General features: G+C 41.5%; 1 protein-coding gene across 2 annotated transcripts in view; it reads right to left on the bottom strand.

Moving 5' to 3' along the window:
- Window positions 1-23,142, bottom strand: part of LOC140196048 (uncharacterized) — a 51,749-nt gene extending 28,607 nt beyond the window's left edge. For both annotated transcript variants that reach the window (XM_072254753.1, XM_072254754.1), the window contains exons 1-4: window positions 22,807-23,142; window positions 12,175-12,266; window positions 5,311-5,483; window positions 1,721-1,800 (exon numbers count right to left, since the gene is read on the bottom strand). In XM_072254753.1, coding sequence (XP_072110854.1) covers window positions 1,721-1,800; window positions 5,311-5,483; window positions 12,175-12,266; window positions 22,807-23,078 — 617 coding nt within the window. In that variant the 5' untranslated portion in view covers window positions 23,079-23,142. The remainder of the gene's footprint in view (window positions 1-1,720; window positions 1,801-5,310; window positions 5,484-12,174; window positions 12,267-22,806) is intronic.
- Window positions 23,143-24,639: the final 1,497 nt, after the last annotated feature.

Raw genomic sequence — 24,639 nt, 5'->3', positions numbered from 1 at the left:
CTGTGTGGATAGGTCTCTATCAACTTTACACATCTGGACACTGCAATTTTACCTCATTCTTTTCAAAACTGCTCAAGTTCTGACAGTTTGCATGGGAATCATGAGTGAACAGCTCTTTTCAAATCCAGCCAGAAATTTTAAATTGGATTGAGGTCTGGACACTGACTTGGTCACTCCAGGACATTAACTGTGTTGTTTTTCAGGTATTCCTGTGTAGCTTTGGCTTTATGTTTGGGGTCATTGTCTTGTTGGAAAACAAATCTTTTCCCTAGTCACAGACCAAACAGCATCAGGTTTTCCTCCAGGATTTCCCTATATTTTGCTGCATTCATTTTACTCTCTACCTTCATAATTCTTCCCGGGCCTGCTGCAGTGAAGCATCCCCACAGCATGATGCAGCCACCACCATGCTTCACTGTAGGGATATACTGCTATATTTATACTCTATTGTTGGTTGGTGCAACTGTAACGAAACCCAATTTCCCTCGGGATCAATAAAGTATGTCTATCTATCTAGGGATGTTGTTTTTTTGATGTGCGTGGCCAAAAAGCTCAATTTTGACTTCATCAGACCATAGAACCTTCTTCCAGCTGACTTCAGAGTTTCCCATATGCCTTCTGGCAAACTCTAGTCGAGATTTCATGTGAATTTTTTTTTTTTTTTTTTTAAAAACATTGGCTTTCTCCTTGCCAATCTCCCACAAAGCTACGACTGGTGAAGCACTTGATGACAGTTGTTGAATGCACAGTCTCTCTCATCTCAGCCACTGAAGCTTGTAACTCCTCCCGAGTTGTCAATGATCACTTGGTGGCCTCTGTCACTGGTCCCCTTCTTGCCCAGTCACTCAGTTTTTGGTAACTTTTTTGCAGAATTGCTTGGAGTGTTCTTTTGTCTTCATGGTGTAGTTTTTGCCAGGATACTGACTCGCAAACTATTGGACCTTCCAGATACAGGTGTATTTTTACTACGTTCAATTGAAACACCTTGACTGCACACAGGTCTCCAAAAACAGATCTCCATATAACTAATTATGTGACTTCTAAAGTCAATTGGCTGCATCAGTGATGATTTGGTGTGTCATATTAAAAGATGGTGAATATTTAAGCAATCAATTATTTTGTGTTTAATATTTGTAATTAATTTAGATCACTTTGTAGAGATTTGTTTTCACTTTGTCATGAAAGAGTCTTTTTCTGTTGATCAGTGTAAAAAAAAGCCAAATTAAATCCATTGTGCTTCAATGTTGTAAAACGATAAAACATGAAAACTTCCAAGAGGGGGTGAATACATTTTATAGGCACCATGGCTGCATGCTTTTATGCACTGAGTCACTGCCACATGATTGGCTAATTAGGTTTTTTGCATTAACGAGCAGGTATACAGGTGTACCTAACAAAAGTAACCACTATATATTTTGATGATTTTGCATGTTATGAAGATGATACCCAAAATTACTGAAATAGGCTCATTTGCATTTATAATAAAACACTGGTTTATCCAAAAATCAGGAAATCCCTTACAAAAATGTATTTAGTTTCAGACAAGAAACATACATCATTGGGGATTTGTCAATTAGCATCAACATTATTCTAGAATTATAGAGTTGTCACACTTATAAGATATGTCACTGGTTAATTTATTAAAAGTTAGTACTTCAAACGTAACTGTATTTAGGTAGCAGAACCACAACTGACATTCAACAAGACATTATTTGCTTACCCTGTGGTTGGAGCACGTGGAGGAGTGAAATCTTTAGGTGGCTTTCTCTTCTTTCCTTTGGGCCAACCACCTTTCCGTTTCTGAATTTGAAAGAGGTAGGGGAATTTAAGATAATTTTGGATGTCTTGATTATATTTTGAAAACTCAGTATAAGCACCATACAAGAAAACAATGTTTTAAGAAAATTCAGACTTCACATCTTAAATTTATTATAGTTGACACTGTAAGTGATTACATGATGAAGCATGGACACGTGAAAAATTCATAAAAGCCTGATATTTTCTAATTACTATTCTCTATTTATATGTCCTCTCCCTTGTGATTTACAACCTTACTACGTTTGTAATTCAAATCAAACTAGCTAACAGAAATTATGAAGTCAATTTTTCAGGACAACTTGACAAAACTTACTGCAAATATTCTTTCCTGTCACAAAAAGGAATGTTTCATAGCCATCCTGAAATACAGGGAGTCCCCGAGATACGAATGTCCAACTTACGAATAACTCGTACTTACGTGTGGAGGAAGGAGAGTGCCATCCGCCACTTTAAGTTGGATCACGACACTGTTCGCCATTTTAAGTCGTTGCCGTTAACACTGTGTTGAGTGTGTAACTTTGTATTTAGCTTAAATTTTTATTAGCAAGATTCACCCTGAACCCCTCCCCCCCCCTTTTCCAGTCAGCACCTTTTCCACTTGTCCCATTTAACCTGTCTCACTGCGGGTGGACTTTAGGACCCGGGGGAGCTCAGGTCAGGACCCGCCGCCTGTGGCTGCAGCTGAATCCACAGTGTTTCTATTCTGTTGATGGAAACGATCACGATTGAAAATAAAATGGGAATAATAAAGCAATCGGAAAGAGGTGAAACGCCATCGGTCATTGGAAAAGCATTAAACTACAGTCAGTCAACGACCGGAACAATTTTAAAGGATAAAGTGAGAATAATGAAGCATGTGAAAGGCCCTGCCCCGATGAAAGTTACGATTATTACTAAGCAACGCACTGATTTAATTATTGAAATACATACGTTTCTTAAGTGTTTTATATGCATAGAAAGGTAAAATATATACTATACACTAAGACAAACGTTTGACTAACTGACGCTAAATAATACTGGATATACCTGTTCTGACTTACGTACAAATCCGACTTAAAGACGGACTCAGGAACGGAACTCGCTTGTAACCCGAGGACGGCCTGTCTATCAGTAATGCCAGATATAAAGTAGAATGATCAAAGCTCAGGTGAATGCAAAGGATACTAGATCATTATTATTAAACACAAGTTCTTCCTTTCACCTATTCAACATTTATTTCTTAGTCAATATTAGGAAAAGCATGTTACCTGTTAAATTTCATATTATTTGTTGAGAAAGCTTGATGTGTAAAAATTAGCTGTCGCCTTTACATTATAGCAACAAATGGAAAGTCTCAACTCTAAAGCACTTTGTGTGTTTTGCCACTTTCAGACATTACAATGTACATATTATTTTAATAACAATGGGAATAACAATAACAAAAAAATTATCCCAATGTTGGCTAACATTTTATTTGATCTTGGGAGGCTGTGAAGAGCTCACCATTTTATTCTGAGGCTTTGGGGGCCTCCAAGTCTCTACCTGTATGAAAGGGACTCCAACCCCCAAAATCAAAATAATTATAGTTACACCAGGAGCCAAGTCACATTTCAGCAAAATATTGTTTTCAATTTACCTGACAATATAATTAATTTTAATTACCCAAAGGCAAATCAAACAGTGGATCACATTTCAACAAGTCAGTTCCTCAGGCTGAAGGACAAATTTGCCATGAGATGTCAGAACTTGCTGGTCTTTGAGGTCAGAGCCAAGGTACCTCCAAGAACATCCAATTCTTAACAACATCAATGCATAGCATATGTGTGCTTAAAACAGATGCTCAACCAGAAATGCTGAGTGAATAATCTGTCCAGGCTTCTTTTTGAGATTGCCACCTTCAATGATATCAGTGTTCAACCAGTTCACATGATATCAAAAGCTAAACTAACAAATGGGATACAGGATAATCTATGGTACCGGGCAATATTCGAGTTATAATAATCATGGTATGTATTTCAGAACTAGCCACAGTTCTAGTCAAGCTACAACATCAACTCTATTGGAAAATGTGGAAAAATGCCCAAATGCTCACTAAGAACAGGACTAATCCAATTCACTTTTAACATCAGTCTTTCTGCAATCATCACAGGTTTTGAGACAGAATGCTTTTAACCTGCACTTATTCATAATAATTTTCTCACTGATTAAAACTAAAAACTAAAAGCTAAGGATGGAAATCTGAAACAAAGACAAAACACATTAAAAATATTCAGCTGCTCAGGCAGCATCTTCAGAGAGGGAATTTCAGCTAACGTTTCAGTTTTGATTAACAGAACAAGGCAAGATTAAAATCAGCTGCAGAACAGTGTGTGGTGGAGAAAATAAAGATATTCCCAGTGATAGGGTGTGAACATAAGAATCAGAATCAGGTTAACTTAGCAGCAGCAGTTCAATACAATACATAATCTAGCAGAGAGAGAAAAAATGATAATAATATAGAAAATAAAACATAATAATAAACAAGTAAATCAATTACATATATTGAATGGATTATTAAAAATGTGCAAAAACAGAAATATTGTATATTAAAATAGTGAGGTAGTGTCCTAAGCATCAAAGTCCATTTAGGAATCAGATGGCAGAGGGGAAGAAGCTGTTCCTGAATTGCTGAGTGTGTGCCTTCAGGCTTCTGTAACTACTACCTGATGGTAACAGTGAGAAAAGGGCATGCCCTGGGTGCTGGAGGTCTTTTAATAATGGACGCTGCCTTTCTAAGACACTGCTCCTTAAAGATGTCCTGGGTACTTTGCAGGCTAGTGCCCAAGATGGAGCAGACTAGACTTACAACCTTCTGCATCTTTCGGTCCTGTGCACAACTGAATGACACAAATGGTGGTGGTACCAGCCATGCAATTAATAAGCCTTCACTGCCCACTTCACACAGAAGGATAGCAGCAATGCAAGTTAGCTCACCACCACCTTCAATGGTCACTAGCTATTGGTATTCAGTCATCTTTGCTAAAATATTCAAAAAAATGAGGAAGTCAAGCATGATTCTACAAGTGGCATGAAATCTATGGGGTTGTCAATGGGTGGAGCAAATAGGAAATTAGAGCCATTACATTTTAACTAAAGCAAACATCTGATCAGCCTCTGCTTATCAGGCTTAAAGATTCCTCAAAATTTTATTGTAAACTGCAGCAGAATGTAAAACATTCCTTCACAATGCTTACTCATCCAGACTTTCTTTTAAATGTTGCTGTCTTTTAAAACAATTAAGTTTTATGGATAAATACATTTGGCAATGAATTCAAAAGCCAAGAGCTGGCTGTACCTCTGCTTCTTTAATCTTGCAAAGAATCAACTGGTGTCCAAAATGTGACATGGGATTTCATTATATTAATGAACGCACCGTAAAATGTAACCTCATTCTGCTATCGCTTAGGTGTTTGATTAGGAATAAAACTGTCTAACTTTGTTAAAACAAAATTATTAAATTTCTAATACAAATACCTTTGGCTCATCACTCTCCAGTTCTTTTGTGCCACTGCTACCTTCGATTTGTCCTTCCAGAATAACATTTTGTAGTTGTTGTGATCCTGCATCCAGAGGGCGAATCTGAAGAAGGGGACTGCCTGTTGAAATAGCACTCAAACCATCTTGCTGCAGCAAAGGCCGTGGAGACACTAAAACATATTTATAATAATTTTTATTTAGACACATCCAAATTATAGACCCACATCTGCACATGCTTCTTGTACAAGCTTTGTCATTGTATGCCACTGGCTGTCACAGTACATGTAAGCTGTAATTTGAAGAGCAAAAGATAAATTGTCCTTGCAGCTGGAAGGCCCTAAAATTTGAATCACACACTATGAAGATTAAATGACCTGCCAGGATTCCTGAAAACCACAGCTGTATATTTTCAGAATGCATATGTCAAGTAATGAAATATCCTCCAACTAGTTTGCCAAGAATCACAATAATTTTCATCAAAAGCAAAAACTTATGTTTAATTTCTAAAATGTTCTATAACATAAGGAAAGTTCTGTATTTTCAGCTGCTGTGAGGCACAGAGCTGATCCTACAGTTCAAATGCACATTATCAAGCTAACAATTTACTGGATAAGACATGTGCTCAACTTGAAAGTAAACTCCATGAGAGATTAAACAACTACACATGAAAAGATACTCAGCAGAATAGCCAGCAGTTCCAAAAGGAACTTCCAGCATTCAGTTGCTCCCAAGCAAGGAATTCCCTGACTTAAATCAGGCAAACTGTAACTACACCACATGATCAGTCATTGCACATAAATTTGAAGATTAGAATTGAGGTTATGTGTTTATGCAAGTTTGCTTATTAACAGCTAGACAAGAAAAACAAATACACAATTAAGAGCAATGCTGCCATGCCAAGCATAAAGTCAAATAGTGGTTATATTTCAAGTCATCCAGAGCTCAATTCTCACCAAGGCAGCTGGGAAATTTAGTGAATCAGAGAAATCTGGAAAGGCAAGTTTGAAAAGTTATCCTGAAACTACCAAAATAATGCAAAAACACTTCTGATTCACAATTCTACTATAGGGAGATAATCTACCATCCATACATGGTAATTACGTGATTCTAAAGCTATATCACTGTGTCTGACACCCAGAAATGATCTGTTATAGAGCAAGATCAAATACTTCAAAAATGAAAAAAATCTAAAACACTATGGGGCAGATTAACCGTCATCTTACTTACCTTTATTAACACTGGGCTTGTGTCAAATTTTGATTAAATTCTACTTAGTTTGAAGAGTCAGGTGCAGTTTCTCTGGCTCCTCACTCTGTTCTGGACCATATGGTAACAGGAACCTGTAAATCAGACTGCCTTCATGGGCTACTGGTGTTCCACATTATCCCATTCAAATTCATCATCAAGCTTCAAGACCTGAGCCTCTGCAACTCTGTAGCTTCACACATTCTTGCACATTCAAGGTCTGCTGATACGTAAAGACCCTGGTGCAGTCCTATTTTATCATCAGCAGACCTCAATTAGTGAGGATTGGTAACTCCTCCTCCTCACTAACCATCAATGCAGATGCACCTCAAGGCTGCTTGCTTAGCCCTGTACACATAACTGTGCGGCTCAGCACGGCTCCAATGACATTTTCAAACTTACTACAAACTACTACCATTATTGCACAAATCACAGGGACCAATTAGTTTACTGGAGTGAGATAGGTCACTTGGTCAAGTGGTGCCACAACAAGAATCCCCCACTCAATGTCAGCAAAACTAAAGAGCTGCTCAATGACTTCAGGAAGGAGAAAGACAGCAAATATACACCAATCGATATTGGAAAATCAGCAGGAGAGTGAGTCAGCAACTTTAAGTTCCTGGGAGTTATCATATCAAATGCTTGTCCTGGGCCCAGCACATAGATGTAATTATAAGAAAAGTGCATGAGGGTCTTTAATTTCTTAAGAGCTTAAGGAGATTCAGCTTATCACTGAACACGATCAAACTTCTACAGAGATACTGTCCAAAGTATCTTAACAGGATATATCATGGTTTGGTGAGGCAATTCAAATGGCAAGAATGTATGAAACTACAGGGACGAGTGGACTCTGCCCAATACATTATACGCTGTCCCTGTCATTAATAGTATCGACAGGAGGTACTGCCTCAAGAAGGCAACATTAATGATCAATCACCACGATCTGGATCTTGCCAACTATTCACAGCTACCATCAGACTTGAGGCACAGAAGCCTGATGTCCTACACCAGAAGGTTCAAGATCAGTGACTTCAGTTCAACCAGTCCATGCTTGAAACAAATAGCAAACGCAATAGTTTAGCAACACTATGAACACTTCGGCCACTTGTACAAAAACGGATGTTTTTGTTCCTGCTACTTGTGTTTTCTTGTAAAAATTGCATATAATTTACGTTCAAAAGAAAATCTGCAGATGCTGGATTTCACAGTAATACACACAAAATGCTGCAAGAACTCAGCAGGCCAGGCAGCATCTATGGAAGAGAGTAAACAGTCAACATTTCAGGCCGAGAGTCCTGATGAAGGGTTTCGGTCCCAAGCATCAACTGTTTACGCTTCCATATATATAATTTACACTTATGGGTTTCTTGTGAATGTTGCTTATATGATGCTATGTGCCAGAGATGCCTCTACAAGCAGGTTTTTCATTGCACCTGTGCATACTTGTCCATATGACCATAAACTTGACTTTGAGGATTTCATTAGAAAATGTTAGGTTGCCCAGCTCCAAAATTTGAGTATTCAAGTCCTTTTTGAGAGAACAGTTAAATCTGTTTCCAGCAGCCATACATAGAGTCCATTCCAGAACACAGCTCTCACTGTGCAATTAATTTATTTGGCAAACCACAACAGTTTGACTTTAAATGCACATATTCAAGTCAAGTTTATTGTCATTTCGACCATAAGCTGCTGGTACAGTACACAGTAAAAATGAAACAATGTTCCTCCAGGACCCTGGTGCTACATGAAACAACACAAAACTACGCTAGACTATGTGAGACAGCACAAGGCTACACTAGACTACGTAAAACAACATCAAAACTGCATTAGACTACAGACCTGCACAGGACTACATAAAGTGCACAAAACAGTGCAGGGCAGTACAATAATTAATAAATAAGACAATAGGCACAGTAGAGGACAAACTACAATATAATAATAAATGATGTAGATGTCAGTCTAGATTCTGAGTATTGAAGAGCCTGATGGCTTGGGGGAAGAAACTGTTGCACAGTCTGGTCGTGAGAGCCCAAATGCTTCGGTACCTTTTGCCAGATGGCAGGAGGGAGAAGAGTTTGTGTGAGGGGTTTGTGGGGTCCTTCACAATACTGTTAGCTTTGCGGGCACAGCGTGTGGTGTAGATGTCTGTAATAGCGGGAAGAAAGACCCCGATGATCTTCTCAGCTGACCTCACTATCCGCTGCATGGTCTTGCAATCCGAGACGTTGCAATTCCCGAAACAGGCAGTGACGCAGCTGCTCAGGATGCTCTCGATACATCCCCTGTAGAATGTGGTGAGGATGGGGGGTGGGAGACGGACTTTTCTCAGCCTTTGCAGAAAGTAGAGACGCTGCTGGGCTTTCTTGGCTATGGAGCTGGTGTTGAGGGCCCAGGTGAGATTTTCTGCCAGGTGAACACCAAGAAATTTGGTGCTCTTAATGATCTCAACGGAGAAGCCGTCAATGTTCAGCGGAGAGTGGTCGCTCTCTGCTCTCCTGAAGTCAACAACCATCTCTTTTGTTTGTTCACATTCAGAGATAGGTTGTTGGCTCTGCACCAGTCTGTTAGCCGCTGCACCTCCTCTCTGTATGCTGACTCGTCGTTCTTGCTGATGAGACCCACCACGGTTGTGTCATCGGCGAACTTGATGATGTGATTCGAGCTGTGTGTTGCTGCATTTTAAATCCTGTTTTCAGTAGAGTTGAGAATCTAACTAATACTTCAGGTTTGACATATTTGAGTACCTGAATATATTTGATGTCTTCCCTATCATTGTGGAGGACTTCCACCAGACCAGCTTGAAGAAATCTCTGAACAACTACCACCAACATTTCAACTGTGGAACCAGAGAAGCCTACAAACTTGACTACTGTTATACCACCAGCAAGAACACTTACTGTGCCATCGCAAGCTTGGAATGTCCGATCACCTGGCTAAACTTCTACTCCCAGCGTATAGGCAAAAACTAAAGATCGGAGCACCAGTGAAGTCCCAGAAGGTATGGTCAAGAAAGGCGGAGAAGTGCTTACAGGACTGCTTTGAGTCAATGGACTGCACAATATTCAGGGACTCATCTTTGAATGTGGATGAATATGTCACAGTTGTGACTGACTTCATCAAGAACTACAGGGATGAGTGTGTACCCTCCAGAACACACCGGACATACCCAAACCAAAGGCTGTGGATGAACCAGGAAATTTGTTGTCTGCTGTGGGCTATATCTGTGGCATTCTTGACTGGTAATCCAGAACTAAACAACTCGTCCAGGTACGAGTAAAGGCAGCTATTTTAAGGGTAAGAAAGCCAATTCCAATCTAGGTTAGAGATGGAATTGCATGCGTATCAGCTCTGGCAGGGTTTGCAGGCCAGTACTTCCGACAAGCAAAACATAACATCACGAATGGATGTGATGCTTCAGTTCCAGATTAGCTCAGCGCCTTTTATGCACAATTTGAGAGGAAGATACACCTGTGTGAATCCCTGCAGCATCAGGTGATACTGTGACCTCTGTCTCTGAGGCTGATGTCAAAACATCCTTCAAAAGGACCAACCCTCACAAGGTGTCAGGCCCAGATGGTGTACCAGGTAAGGCATTGAAAACATGTGCCAACCAACTGGCAGGGGTGTTCAAGGGTATCTTTAATCTCTCACTGCTACAGTTGTAGGTTGTTCCCCCACTAAAAAGTACAACAATCAAAGCAGTGCCCAATGACTATTGCCCAGTCGCTTTGAGAGTTTGGTCCAGGCCTAAGCAAGAACCTGGACCCACTGCAATTTACCTACCACCTAATAGGTCTACAACAGATGCAATCTCACTGGCTCTCCATTCAGCCTTGGATCACCTAGACAACAGCAATATCTACATCAGGCTGATGTTTACTGATTGTAGGTCAGTGCTCAACACAATCATACCCTAAGTTCTAATCAACAAGCTCCAAAATCTGCACCCCTGTACCTCGCGCTGCAACTGGATCTTTAACTTCCTCACCCGAAGACCATACTGTGTGCGGGTCGGAAATAACATCTCCTCACTGACCAACACTGGCATACCTCAAGGATGGCTTCTTAGCCCACTGCTCTACTCTCTCTATACCCATGTTGTGCAAGGGGAGGATGTTTGGGGGTTGATATTCTGTTAGTTATTTGCGTGGGAGAGGGGTTGTTCGTGGGGGTCAATGTTCTTGTTCTGTTTTGTGTGGGGGAGGGGTGGGTTTGATGTTTCTCTCTGAACGCCTTTCATGCTCTTTCTTTGTTTTGCATCTATCTAGAGAAGACAAATGTCACAATTGTATATGGATACATGGTTTGATAATAAATGAACCTTTGAGCGATGTGTGGCTAGGCACAGCTCAAACGCCATCTATAAATCTGCTTTGACACTATTGTTGGCAGAATTTCAGATGGTGACAAGGAGGTGCACAGGAGCGAGGTAGATCAGCTGATTGAGTGGTATTGCAACAGCAATCTTGCGTTTGATGTCAGCAAGAACAAGGAACTGACTGTGGACTTCGGGAAGGGCAAGTCAGTGGAACACACACCAGTCCTCGTCGAGGGATCAGAAGTCAAAAGGGCGAGCAGTTTCAAGTTGCTGCATATCAACATCTCCGAAGATCTATCCAGGGCACAACATATTTATGCATTTACAACGAAGGCATGACAGCAGCTATATTTCATTGAGAGTTTGACGAGGCTTGGTATATCACCAAAGATATTCACAAATTTCTATAAATGTACTGTGGAGAGTATTCTAACTGTTTGCATCACTGCTTACTATGGAGGGGCCACTGCACAGGATCGGAAAAAGCTGCAAGCTCAGCCAGCTCCATCATGGGCACTAACCTCCACAGCATTGAGGACACCTTCAAAAGGTTATGGCTCAAGAGGCGGCATCCATCTTTAAGAACTCCCTTCACCCAGGACCTGCCCTCTTTTCATTGCTATCATCCAGGAGGATGTACAGGACCTGAAGAAACAGTCAATGTTTCAAGAACAACTTCTTCCCCTCCATCATCAGATTTCTGAATAGACAATGAACCCATGAACACCACCTCACCATATTTTGTTCTTTTTATTGTAGAATATCGTTTTTTTAAATTATTATTAAGTATTGCAATGCACTGCTGCTGCAAAAGATTTCATGACATCTCCCAGTAATATTAAACCCAATTCTAAATCCTTTCAGAAAACAAACCTCCTAAAGCAATTCATACTTCCCCAGCAGAGATTGTAAAACACAGGGGTTCCCACCTGGGGTCAACTGACCCCTTGGTTAATGGTAGAGGTTTGTGGCATGAAGAAGGTTGGGAATCCCTAGTCTAGTGGGAACTTAGAGAGAACACAGGTGAAAGAAACCTGATAACTGACTAAATTATACCTTAGTTTAGTCAGTTGTCAAAACAATGAATGCCCTGAATTTTAAAATATTAACAATGTATTTGTACCCAAAGCTTTCTATTTTAGGACAAACGTCGGCCACTCTTCTGTTCATTTTCTCATTTATTTTACCTATCACTATTTCTTAACAGTCAGTCTGTATTAGTTCTAGTGGAAATACCCACAAATTAAAACTTGTCTGACGAAAAGTATATCTTTTGTCACAATGTACAAGTGCCTTACCTGCAGCCTGCAGTTCCAAATTCACATCTGAATTGAGCTGGCCAACATAAGACAATGTACCACCGTTAGCATCTGTCGCCAAACAAACTATTCTGAAATTTTAAAATGCAGACAAATTAAATCTTAAAAAGGAAAATTAATGTCCTTGTGTTTTTGATTAAAAAGTCACTTGAATAGTCTAATAGTTTTTCATATAAAAATGTCAGTAATATTCTGCTATAACCATGGCTTAAAAGTGCAAAAATAACAAATATTTATAACTGGTTAATAACCCTTGTGCATTTGATCCCTCATTCCCTCAAAAAATATGCACACTTGTTAAAATTATTCAGATCCATAATCCCAAAAGCTCGATAAAAACTATTCTTGGCTATTAGGAAATAAAACAAACAAAAGTTGTAGCTTGTGACATAATATTTCTATTTTATGCTTTACCATCAGAGTTAGATTCATACTTATGGTAACTTTTGAAGTATAGTACCCTTTCCTGATTGTAATAAACCAAGGATCAGATTTGTAACTTAGGTTGCAGGGTCCGTGGAGTTTTATGGAAATCATTATCAAAAAAAAAAAAAATCAGACAATGAATTAACAAAATCACAAACTCAGGGCAAAGAACCTCAACACTATTAAATCAATTAGGCTGTACAGTTTGTCGATTGAGAGGATATATTGGTCCTTCCCTCCAAACAATGCCCAACGTTTGGCTCCTGGCAATACATATTGTGTGAGTTGTGTGAGCTGGGCAAACATCATGTATGATTCAAGTTCTATAGTTGCAAGTATTCTTAATACAAACTTGGAACAATTAACACATTTAACAAAAACATACTGATTTTAATCTACTTCAGTATGTAAAAATGTACTAAATGATGCTATGATGGGAATTACTTCCGAAATTTTACCAACAGTACGGAATTCTTAACTGTTACTTATTAGTACAATTAAAGTCACAACAACTACAAAAGTTATTCTGGAAGGACAATTTGAAGGTAGCTGTGGCACAAAAGAACGAGAATGATGAATCAAAGGTATTTATGTATTAGAAATTTAATATTTTGTGTTGATAAGATTAGACAGTTTTATTCCTGGTTATAAATTAAAATCAAATGCTTAGGAATCAAGTTAAAAGCCTTTAGAAGAGAGAGCCAAGAGAGACACTTGCACAAACTGTCAAGAAATACATTTTACAAATGGGGAAAAAAAATTGAAAGAGTTGCAAATATTAAAGCAATGTAAAAACATTACCAGAAGTGTTATTAGTTGACAATTAATTTACCTTGTCAATTCTGTATTTCTACAATTTCAACCTCAACAGTATACATTAACAAAATTATTTTCATAAATCCTGAAACAATTACTTTATTAATGGTGTTTTGACAGAATGCAAACAGTTCATTTATTTAATGATGTCATCACTTTTTAAAACTTAATATCATGTGGTGTTTATGCCATGCTTTTCCGATTATATAAACACCTTTGTGTTGAAAATCCTAATGTTCAGTACATTATTATGGTTTGAGGATGCAACATTTCAAACACAAGATCAACCCACAACTACACTGCAATTGTGTGATGAGGTCAATTTTCAGTATTGAAATTAATTGGCACAAAAACACAAGTACAAGCAGGAGTAAGCCACCTGACCCTCAATACATCAGCAATTAATAGCATCAAGGTTGATTTAAGTTGGCCTCAACTCTTCAGCGTTAATTTCAAATTATCCTCAATTCCTTGACATTTCAAATGTTGACCTATCTCCACCTTAAGTATATCTAATGACCTTTCCTCTACCATTCTCAGTGGCAGGGAATGCCAGAGATTTACTATCGGCAAAAACATATCCAAGCACCACGGCTTAAAATGACTGTCCCCTTTTTTTGAATACATGTCTTTTGTTCCTAATTCTGCCACAAGTCTGAATCTCAACATTTATCTAATCAAGTCTGCTTAGGATATTATGTTTGAATATGATCATCTTCCATTCTTTTAAACTCCAAACTACCTAGCTCCTTGATAGGACAACCTTCTCATCACATGAATTAGCCTGGTAAATTTCCTTTGTTGTGCCTCCAATGCTACTACACTGGATTCCAGTTAACTGGGACACATCAGGACCAATTTTGGCCCAATTAAGCAACTGCCCCAATCAGCTGAAGTTTCATGGAATTAAATTAAAAAGGTTTAAAAAGACAAACTGAGTAACAGATTATGTATTTAAATGACTTACAGAACAAACTAGTCCGAAGACATACCGGGTCGGTTTATAGGTCATTGTGAATTGTCCCGTGATTAGGTTAGGGTTGCTGGGGGCCCGTGGCTTAAAAGGCCTACTTTGCACTATATGACTAAATACATGATTGTCCTTCAAATTATTTGCAGTTACTAACTTGTTTAAGTAGAGAAATTATTTCATTTTCAGTCATAACCACTTCCGCGGAGCATCTCCAAGCCTAAATGCTTAAAGCGAGAAAATCTGGAATTGTCTTGCTGCTTATTTCTTGCCAACTATCAGTGACAATAATCACTGCTTTTTGATCACAGACACACACAACTGACACTAGTTTAAAACTGTTTGCTCTAAGCATGGTATAGCGTCTAATGGCCAAACAAGTGCATGTGACTGACGGTAGTTAGAAACAGTTTGTCTTCTGTCCCAATTAAGCAGCAGTGTCCCAAATAAGCAAAAGGAATCCCAACCATTTGTCTCGATCTGCTTTTGTTCTTAAAGAGTTGTCTCAAATGAGCAGGAGCTTTGATTAACCAATGGCACAATTAACCAGAATCCACAGTTTTTAAAGAAGGCAAAGGTCAAGGCACTAGTGAGAAAAGTCATCACTGTTGCATCTTCAAAGCAACATACACAAAATGCTGGAGGATCTCAACAGGCCAAGCAGCAGCTATTGGAAAGAATAAACAGTCGATGTTCCAGGCCGAGACCCTTCATCAGCACCGTCTTCAAAGGGCCACTGCTACATTGTGCTCCTTGTGGAATTCTTAAAAAAAAAGTGTTGGTAAGGTACGAGCATCAGAAATGGTAGAAAACACCATTAGCTTGAGAAGTCAATGAGTCCATTTGTGTGTAGGTAATGACACATCAGCTCAGAGGCCAAGCGGAGAAGTGCGGCAGCGATCACTGAAAGAGCTAAACCAACCTATATTAAGAAATTAGCACAAGGCACTGTTACTTTGGACCACAGCAGGAGATGCTTGCTGTAAAATTGAAACGTTACTTGAATATCATGCCACCATTTGTAGAAAAGTAGAAGAGAACAAGAATTCAGGCACAAGTATGCTTCACAGACAACCTAGAGTTGAAAAACAAAACTTACTCAGTGAAGGTTATGTTGAGGGAACACAGCAAGGTAGCTGTACTCTGAAACAGGCTCCAATACATTTGCACACTCACTCAGTTTGCAGTTCTGCAGTCAGCCTGTTTACTAGGGTATGTCAACTCACATGTTTTCAATAGAAAAAGAAAATACAAAGAAAAAATTGGGCGAACAATGAACCACAATATTGCAACTCTGCAAGGTTTTAGATTACACAGAGACAAATTTATGTATGGTATAAGCAGCCGAAGCTAATAGACACCTCATCTGATTCTGCTTGCATAACTGACTTCATGAAGATGGCAGACCAATGCATCAAGAATTCAGTTCCCTTCTAGTCACAAACATAAGGATGACTTCATAGAACATAGAATAGTACAGCACAGTACAGACCCTTCGGCCCACAATGTTGTGCCAACCCTCAAATCCTGCCTCCCATATAGGCCCCCACCTTAAGTTCCTCCGTATACCTGTCTAGTAGTCTCTTAAACTTCACTAGTGTATTTGGCTCCACCACTGACTCAGGCAGTGCATTCCACGCACCAACCATTCTCTGAGTAAAAAACCTTCCTCTAATATCCCCCCTGAACTTCCCACCCCTTACCTTAAAGCCACGTCCTCTTGTACTGAGCAGTGGTGCCCTGGGGAAGAGGTGCTGGCTATCCACTCTATCTATTCCTCTTATTACCTTGTACACCTCTATCATGTCTCCTCTCATCCTCCTTCTCTCCAAGGAGTAAAGCCCTAGCTCCCTTAATCTCGGATCATAATGCATACTTTCTAAACCAGGCAGCATCCTGGTAAATCTCCTCTGTACCCTTTCCAATGCTTCCACATCCTTCCTATAGTGAGGCGACCAGAACTGGACACAATACTCCAAGTGTGGCCTAACCAGAGTTTTATAGAGCTGCATCATTACATTGCGACTCTTAAACTCTATCCCTCGACTTATGAAAGCTAATGCCCCATAAGCTTTCTTAACTACCCTATCCACCTGTGAGGCAACTTTCAGGGATCTGTGGACATGTACCCCCAGATCCCTCTGCTCCTCCATACTACCAAGTATCCTGCCATTTACTTTGTACTCTGCCTTGGAGTTCGTCCTTCCAGAGTGTACCACCTCATACTTCTCCGGGTTGAACTCCATCTGCCACTTCTCAGCCCACTTCTGCATCCTATCAATGACTCTCTGTAATCTTTGACACTCCTCTACACTATCTACAACACCACCAACTTTTGTGTCGTCTGCAAGCTTGCCAACCCACCCTTCTACCCCTACATCCAAGTCGTTAATAAAAATCACTAAAAGTAGAGGTCCCAGAACAGATCCTTGTGGGACACCACTAGTCACAATCCTCCAATCTGAATGTACCCCCTCCACCACCACCCTCTGCCTTCTGCAGGCAAGCCAATTCTGAATCCACCTGGCCAAACTTCCCTGGATCCCATGCCTTCTTTCTGAATAAGCCTACCATGTGGAACCTTGTCAAATGCCTTACTAAAATCCATATAGATCACATCCACTGCACTATCCTCATCTATATGCCTGGTCACCTCCTCAAAGAACTCTATCAGGCTTGTTAGACACGATCTGCCCTTACCAAAGCCATGCTGACTGTCCCTGATCAGACCATGATTCTCTAAATGCCCAGAGATCCTATCTCTAAGAATCTTTTCCCAACAGCTTTCCCACCACAGATGTAAGGCTCACTGGTCTATAATTAGCCGGACTACCCCTACTACCTTTTTTGAACGAGGGGATATTCGCCTCCCTCCAATCCTCCGGTACCATTCCCGTGGACAACGAGGACATAAAGATCCTAGCCAGAGGCTCAGCAATCTCTTCTCTCGCCTCATGGAGCAGCCTGGGGAATATTTCTCACTCTTCCTTCAGTTAGTCCTGACGAAGGGTCTCGGCCTGAAACGTCGACTGCACCTCTTCCTAGAGATGCTGCCTGGCCTGCTGCGTTCACCAGCAACTTTTATGTGTGTTGCTTGAATTTCCAGCATCTGCAGAATTCCTGTTGTTTGGGGAATATTCCATCAGGCCCCAGGGACTTATCTGTCCTAATGTATTTTAACAAATCCAACACCTCCTCTCCCTTAATATCAGCATGCTCCAGGACATCAACCTCACTCATATTGTCCTCACCATCATCAAGTTGCCTCTCATTGGTGAATATCGAAGAGAAGTATTCATTGAGGACCTCGCTCACTTCCACAGCCTCCAGGCACATCTTCCCACCTTTATCTCTAATCGGTCCTACCTTCACTCCTGTCATCCTTTTTTTCTTCACATAATTGAAGAATGCCTTGGGGTTTTCCTTTACCCTACTCGCCAAGGCCTTCTCAAGCCCCCTACTTGCTCTTCTCAGCCCCTTCTTAAGCTCCTTTCTTGCTTCCCTATATTCCTCAATAGACCCATCTGATCCTTGCTTCCTAAACCTCATGTATGCTGCCTTCTTCCACCTGACTAGATTTTCCACCTCACTTGTCACCCATGGTTCCTTCACCCTACCATTCTTTATCTTCCTCACCGGGACAAATTTATCCCTAACATCCTGCAAGATATCTCTAAACATCGACCACATGTCCATAGTACATTTCCCTGCAAAAACATCATCCCAATTCACACCCGCAAGTTCTAGCCTTATAGCCTCATAATTTGCCTTTCCTCAATTAAAAATTTTCCTGTCCTCTCTGATTCTATCCTTTTCCATGATAATGCTAAAGGCCAGGGAGCGGTGGTCACTGTTCCCCAGATGCTCACCCACTGAGAGATCTGTGACCTGACCCGGTTCATTACCTAGTACTAGATCTAATATGGCATTCCCCCGGTCGGCCTGTCCACGTACTGTGACAGGAATCCGTCCTGGACACACTTAACAAACTCTGCCCCATCTAAACCCTTGGAACTAATCAGGTGCCAATCAATATTAGGGAAATTAAAGTCACCCATGATAACAACCTTGTTATTTTTGCACCTTTCCAAAATCTGCCTGCCAATCTGCTCCTCTGTATCTCTGCTGCTACCAGGGGGCCTATAGAATACCCCCAGTAGAGGAACTGCTCCCTTCCTGTTCCTGACTTCCACCCATATTGACTCAAAAGAGGATCTTGCTACAATACCCACCCTTTCTGTAGCTGTAATAGTATCCCTGACCAGTAATGCCACCCCTCCTCCCCTTTTTCCACCCTCTCTATCCCTTTTAAAGCACTGAAATCCAGGAATCTTGAGAAGCAGCCAAATTTGAGGCATATGGCCCACACCCTCTTGATTGACACAATCAACAGCTTCAATAAGTCAAACAAAGCCACGTATAATAGTTAGCATTGTTCCCTGCATTTCTCAAAGCCCCCAGACGAACCGAACCCATTATGCCATTCAGAGAACAGCTGTTTGTCCACTTCACGAAGCAGTTGAGGAGGATCTTGGCGATGATTTTCCATGGTAGACTATAGCCAGTCATATTTGTCTCCTTTTTTGATAGCGGTCTCAATTATGGCATTTTTCAAAGTCCCGTGGAATATCTACTTCTTCCCAAACATGGGAGAAGCAATGATGAATTTAAGACCGAATTTCCTCATTGCTAAATCAAAGAACTTTAGGGCAGATACTGCCGGTATCTGAAGTCAGTCCACACTTCTCAAATCAGTTCTGGTTCTTTCTGATGCAGAATCCTAAGAGTCTCTTTCCTGATGCTAACTATGATGGACTTTAGGAAAGTTCAGATGTTGTGGCCACTTTATGGTTCCTGTTGGTGGAGGTCAGCAGGTTATGTCTCAGGAGTTCTCTTTATAATGCCTTGGACCTTCAACAATGATTTTCTTACATTGATTATTTCTGTTGTTGATGCTTTGGAGGCAGATTAATTGAGTTAACAAAGTTAATAAAATGGTAGCCCATCCAAGAGACATTGTTAAATGTCACAGCATGGGTAATGCAGCCTCTTACTCAGACAATGACATAATCCAATACATACCAGTATTTGGATCAGTTGTCCTGATTTGTTGTTCTTGTATCTCTGATGAAATAGTGTATTGGTTATGATAAGGTCATGCTGCAGACATTAAGTCAAGAGGACATCCCATTGGAGTTAATGTTCCCTATTCCTCACTTACCAATCACACCTTGTCAGAGAGATGCATCTTTTCAAACCCTGCCTTTTATGTTGTGCAGCATCTTCCTTTGGCCAGAAGTCCCCACACCACCAGAGCCAATGTAGAAAACTCCTCGACTACATCCACAACTTTCAGAGTTGAAATGCATGTACTGAAGAGAATATCCTTATAAGTCGATGCCTCAAGAAGACAGCATCCATTATTAAGGACCCTCATGATCCAAGACATTCCCTCTTCTCATTACTACCATCAGGAAGGAGGTATAGAAGCCTGAAGACACACACTCAACACTTCAGGAATAGCTTCTTTCCCTCCACCATCAGATTTCTGAACTGTCCATGAACCTACAGACACTACTTCACTATTTTGCTCTCTTTCTGTATTACTTAATTTTTATATTTCTTATTGTAACTTAATTTTTTTGCATTGCACTGTACTGCTGCCGCAAACCAACACATTTCACGACGAGTCAGTGATAATAAACCTGATTCTGAGCACAGAACACTATTTCCTTATATGAGTGTGCCAACATGTCATGAGATGTTCATATACAGTATAGCAAAGTAGTAGCTGTCAAGACTCAGATTATTCATTCATGATAGCAAAGCCATAGAAGTAAACCTATCACCTTGTTTTTTTGAACTGGACATCTCCTACTTGCCATGTACCGTTTAGGACAGAGATGGTAAAGTAACTTTGTTCCCAAGCTATGACAACAGAGCAGCATTCAGGTTAGTCGCTGATGGTGGTGTCTATGATGCCACGATGATCCTAATGCTCCAGATGCAGAAACTCCATATCAAAGATTGGAATTTGCCTTCATTTGACTAACATGGTTAGCCATAGCTTAACAACTACTGACAAAGAAAAGCTTTCAGTGGCAATGGGACCAAAAAGACTGGAAATCAAACTCTGCTTTCTGGATATGACCACGTATAAGCATCATTCGGATTGTATAGATTATACTTGTGCATACAAACATCTATGCCCTATTGCCCCACTGAACTCATAATTGGCATACCTTGACTTTGTTTTATCCTCCCTAGTTCAGACCCTTCCTACCTACATCTGTGACACCACACACACACTCCTTATCTTTTCAAGGACTTGAAGTTCCCTAGCCCTCATCATCTTATTTTTACTATGGATGTCCAGTCCCTATACACCTCCATCACCTGCCAGGAAGGCCTCAAAGTTCTGTTTTTTTCTGGACACCAGACCTAACCAGTTCCCGTCCACCACCACTCTCCTTTGCCTAGCAGAACTTGTCTTCTCTTGAAACAACTTCTCCTTTGGCTCCTCCCACTTCCTTCAAACAAAAGGGGTAGCCATGGGTCCCAGCTATGCTGGCCTGTTCGTCAGCTTCACGGAACCATCTATGTTCCAAGCCTACACTGGTGACCGTGCAGCATTTTTTCTACACTACATCAATGACTGCATTGGTGCTGCTTCCTGCACCCATGCTGAACTCGTCGACTTCATCCACTTTGCCTCCAACATCCACCCTGCCCTCAAATTCACCTGGTCCATTTCTGACATCTCCATTCCCTTTTCTCAATCTCACTGTCTCTATCTCCAGAGACAGCTTATCCACTGATATCTATAACAAACCCACAGACTTTCACAGCTACCTGGACTACACCTTACCCCACTCTGCTACTTGTAAAATCGCTATCTATTCTCTGAATTCCTCCAGCTCTGCCGCATCTACTCTCAGGATGAGGCTTTTCATTCCAGAATGAAAGAGATGTGCTCCTTTTCCAAAGAAAGGGGCTTCCCTTCCTCCACTATCAATGCTGCCCCCAACCGTATCTCTTCTATTTCACCCGTCTTCTTAACCCATCTTCCCACCACCCTACAAGGGATCGGGTTCCTCTTGTCCTCATCTACCACACCATCAGCCTCCATGTCCAGTACATAATTCTCCGAAAATTCCGCCACCTCCAACTGAATTCCACCACCAAACACATCTTTCCCTCCCCCTCACTTTCTGCTTTCTGCAGGGATCGCTCCCTACATGACTCCCTTGTTCATTCATCCCTCCTCACTGACCTCCTTTCTGGCACATATCCTTGCAAGCAAAACAAGTGCTACACCTGCCCCTATACCTCCTCCCTCACTACCATTCAGGGCCCCAAACAGTCCTTCCTGGTGAAGCAACACTTCACTTGTGAGTTTGTTGATCATTTACTGTGTTCGGTGTTCCCGGTGTGGCCTCCTGTATATTGGTGAGACCTGATGTAGATTAGGAGACTGCTTCGCTGAGCATCTACACTTTCTCTACCAGAACAAGCAGGATCTCCCAGTGGCCACCCATTTTAGTTCCACTTCCCATTCCGATATGTCCATCCATGACCTCCTCCACTGTCATGATGAGGCCATTTTATATTCCTTTTGGGTAGCCTCCAACATGATGGCATGATCATCGATTTCTCAAACTTCTGGTAATGCCCCCACCACCACCTTCACCATTTCCCATCCCCTTTCCCCTTTCTCACCTTATCTCTTTGACTGACCATCACTCCCTCTGGTGCTCCTTCCCCCCTTTTTCAGTCTTCCATGGCCTTCTGTCTCTTTCACCAATCAACTTATCTCTTTACTCCAATTCTCTCCCTCCACTTTTCACTTATCACCTGGTGTTTCACCCACTCCTCCTCCCACCTTTTAAATCTACTCCTCAGCTTTTTTTCCCCAGTCTTGCCAAAGGATTTTGGCCGGAAACGTTGACTATCTTTATCCATAGATGTTGCCTGGCCTGCCGAGTTCCTCCAGTATTTTGTGCCTGTTGCCCTATTGCCAACTACCTCCCTTCCCCTTGAAATATTGACATCGGTTTCTTTTATTTAGAACCCCTGAGAGTAGACAAAATCTCAGTGTGCGCCGTCATCCAAAGGCAGCACCTCCAACATTACAGCATTTCATCAGCTCAGATCTTTCAGCTAAAGTTTCTCGAATGGAAACTGAAACCGGCACATGGCAATTCACTATGGTGGGTGGTAAATGAAACGGATCCTGCACTCAAAAGACGGGAAGATCCGCCAAGAGTACACGGAACGGGAGGGAAAATTATGAAATATCAGTATCAACAAAGAATAGTCGGGCCGAATGGACTGTTCTCCGTTGGTCCTTACGGGTGCTACTAAGCTAGCGGCACTCTCAATGCCGCTCCTGGCCGTACCTGTGCTGACCGTCGACGTTCTCCAGGGAGACGGTAACGGGTACGGTCCCGATGAAGGAGTCCGACTCTCGGGCTCCAGTACTGCCGCTGCAGGTCGACACGTCACCGCCGCCTCTCCCTCCTCTGGCGTCGGCCACCGGGTCCGTCCTGACTACCGGTGCCGCTTTCTGGCACGACGGCGCTGCCGAGGGAGACACCGTGTAATCGGGCTGGGGTAAGGCCTGCGAGTCCCGAGCTCCGGAGCCCTCGCTACCGCTCGCTTCCAGATCCATATTGGGGCGGACGCGGATCGGGAGCCCACCCCCGAGCCCGGGACCCGGACCCGGACCGCGAGCACACCCAGCGACCTCAAGTGGAACTACAGCGAGCGAGCAGGAGGACGTCCGCGGGACCGCCGGGCATGCGCGCCGAGTGCCCTAACCGCAGAGAGACGGCGTACGCTCGGGCGCGATTTGCGTTGGCAATCTCGGCCGCCCAGTCGTACAGTATTCGTCATCATTGTGGTGATAAAAATTGCATTAGGGTTAGGGTGCATGTAGCTTTGGTGAAAAGCCCAATTCACGGCATATTTTCCCGTGGGAGTGGATGCATGCAAAAGTCTCGGAAACCAGTTCTTGTAAAGTTTAATGGCGGTTGGCAGAACATCATAGTGCGTTACCGCCACCTACTGAGTTCAAGCGTGGAACAAAGAGACAGGATGTATAGCAACCTACACAAAATGCTGGAGGAACTCAGCAGACCAGGCATCATCTATGAAAAAGAGTTACTAAATTCCCCTGCCCACCGAAAGTCTAATGCTTTTCAAAAAGTCAAATACGCACTTATGATGGCAATGGCACTTTAACAAATTTTCCATGTTTCCACTGTGTTTGTCCCAAAGATCTCAATTGAGCAATCAGATGTTTCCTTTCACCTCAGAGGAACTGCATTCAAACACATGCTGCCCCATTTTTTGATAACTGCACTCCCTAAAAGTGGCCACATCATGCATTTTAATTCTGAACGAAGTATGCAACCTAGTATGACCAATACATAAATGAAAGTATAACATATTCCCTCCTTTCATAGCTATCTCCCAGCTGACTTCCCACCATTCTCAGAATTTTATATCAATGCTGTCCTTTCTTCCTTATCCCAACTTTGTTGCCTTAGTGATAAAACAGACATTTTAATTATGGCTTTCACCTCCTCCTTGTGCAAAGGCATGACTATATTTATATCCTTAATTTTAAGTGTTTGCTTGGCTAGAATGTCTGCACCTAGTTTCCTTCAACCCCAACACGGGCAGGGACCCATAAGAAATGAATACACGAGCCTGCACCCAGCCTCAACAGCTGTCCAATCTCAAGAAGAATGTCTGACATACCTGTTTGAAACAGTTTGAAATACAGTACCTGTTTTAAGACATGTCAAGACCAAGAATGAATTGGAGCATAGAAGTACATAATCAGGGCATACTCATTGTCAACCTACTCCATGGCTAAAATGACAGCAATAATCTCAGATGTGAATACTGATACCTTGTCTAATAATCTTTTCTGAATAGTCACCCAAAACTTTGGAATATAAACATACATTTGAATGACTGGATCTTTTGAACCATCTGTGTAGAATTATAAAAATTCATAATATCTGCCTTGCATAAATTGCTGAACTTCCTGTTCCCCGATATACAATCACTTCTCAGTGTGATCTTTTCCTGAAAGCCCAAATCAACCACAGGCAAAGGGAAAAACCATGGAGTGACAGAAAAGGGTACACCGGGGTCACCTTCCACATTAAACAACTCAGGGTTTTGTGCCCATTCATTTTCCATCCACCCAATTCTGAAAA

The sequence above is a fragment of the Mobula birostris genome, chromosome 4 (genome assembly GCF_030028105.1).
Source record: "Mobula birostris isolate sMobBir1 chromosome 4, sMobBir1.hap1, whole genome shotgun sequence".
NCBI lineage: Eukaryota > Metazoa > Chordata > Chondrichthyes > Myliobatiformes > Myliobatidae > Mobula > Mobula birostris.
Note: the sequence above shows the minus strand (reverse complement) of the source record. Positions and strands in the feature narration are given on the sequence as shown.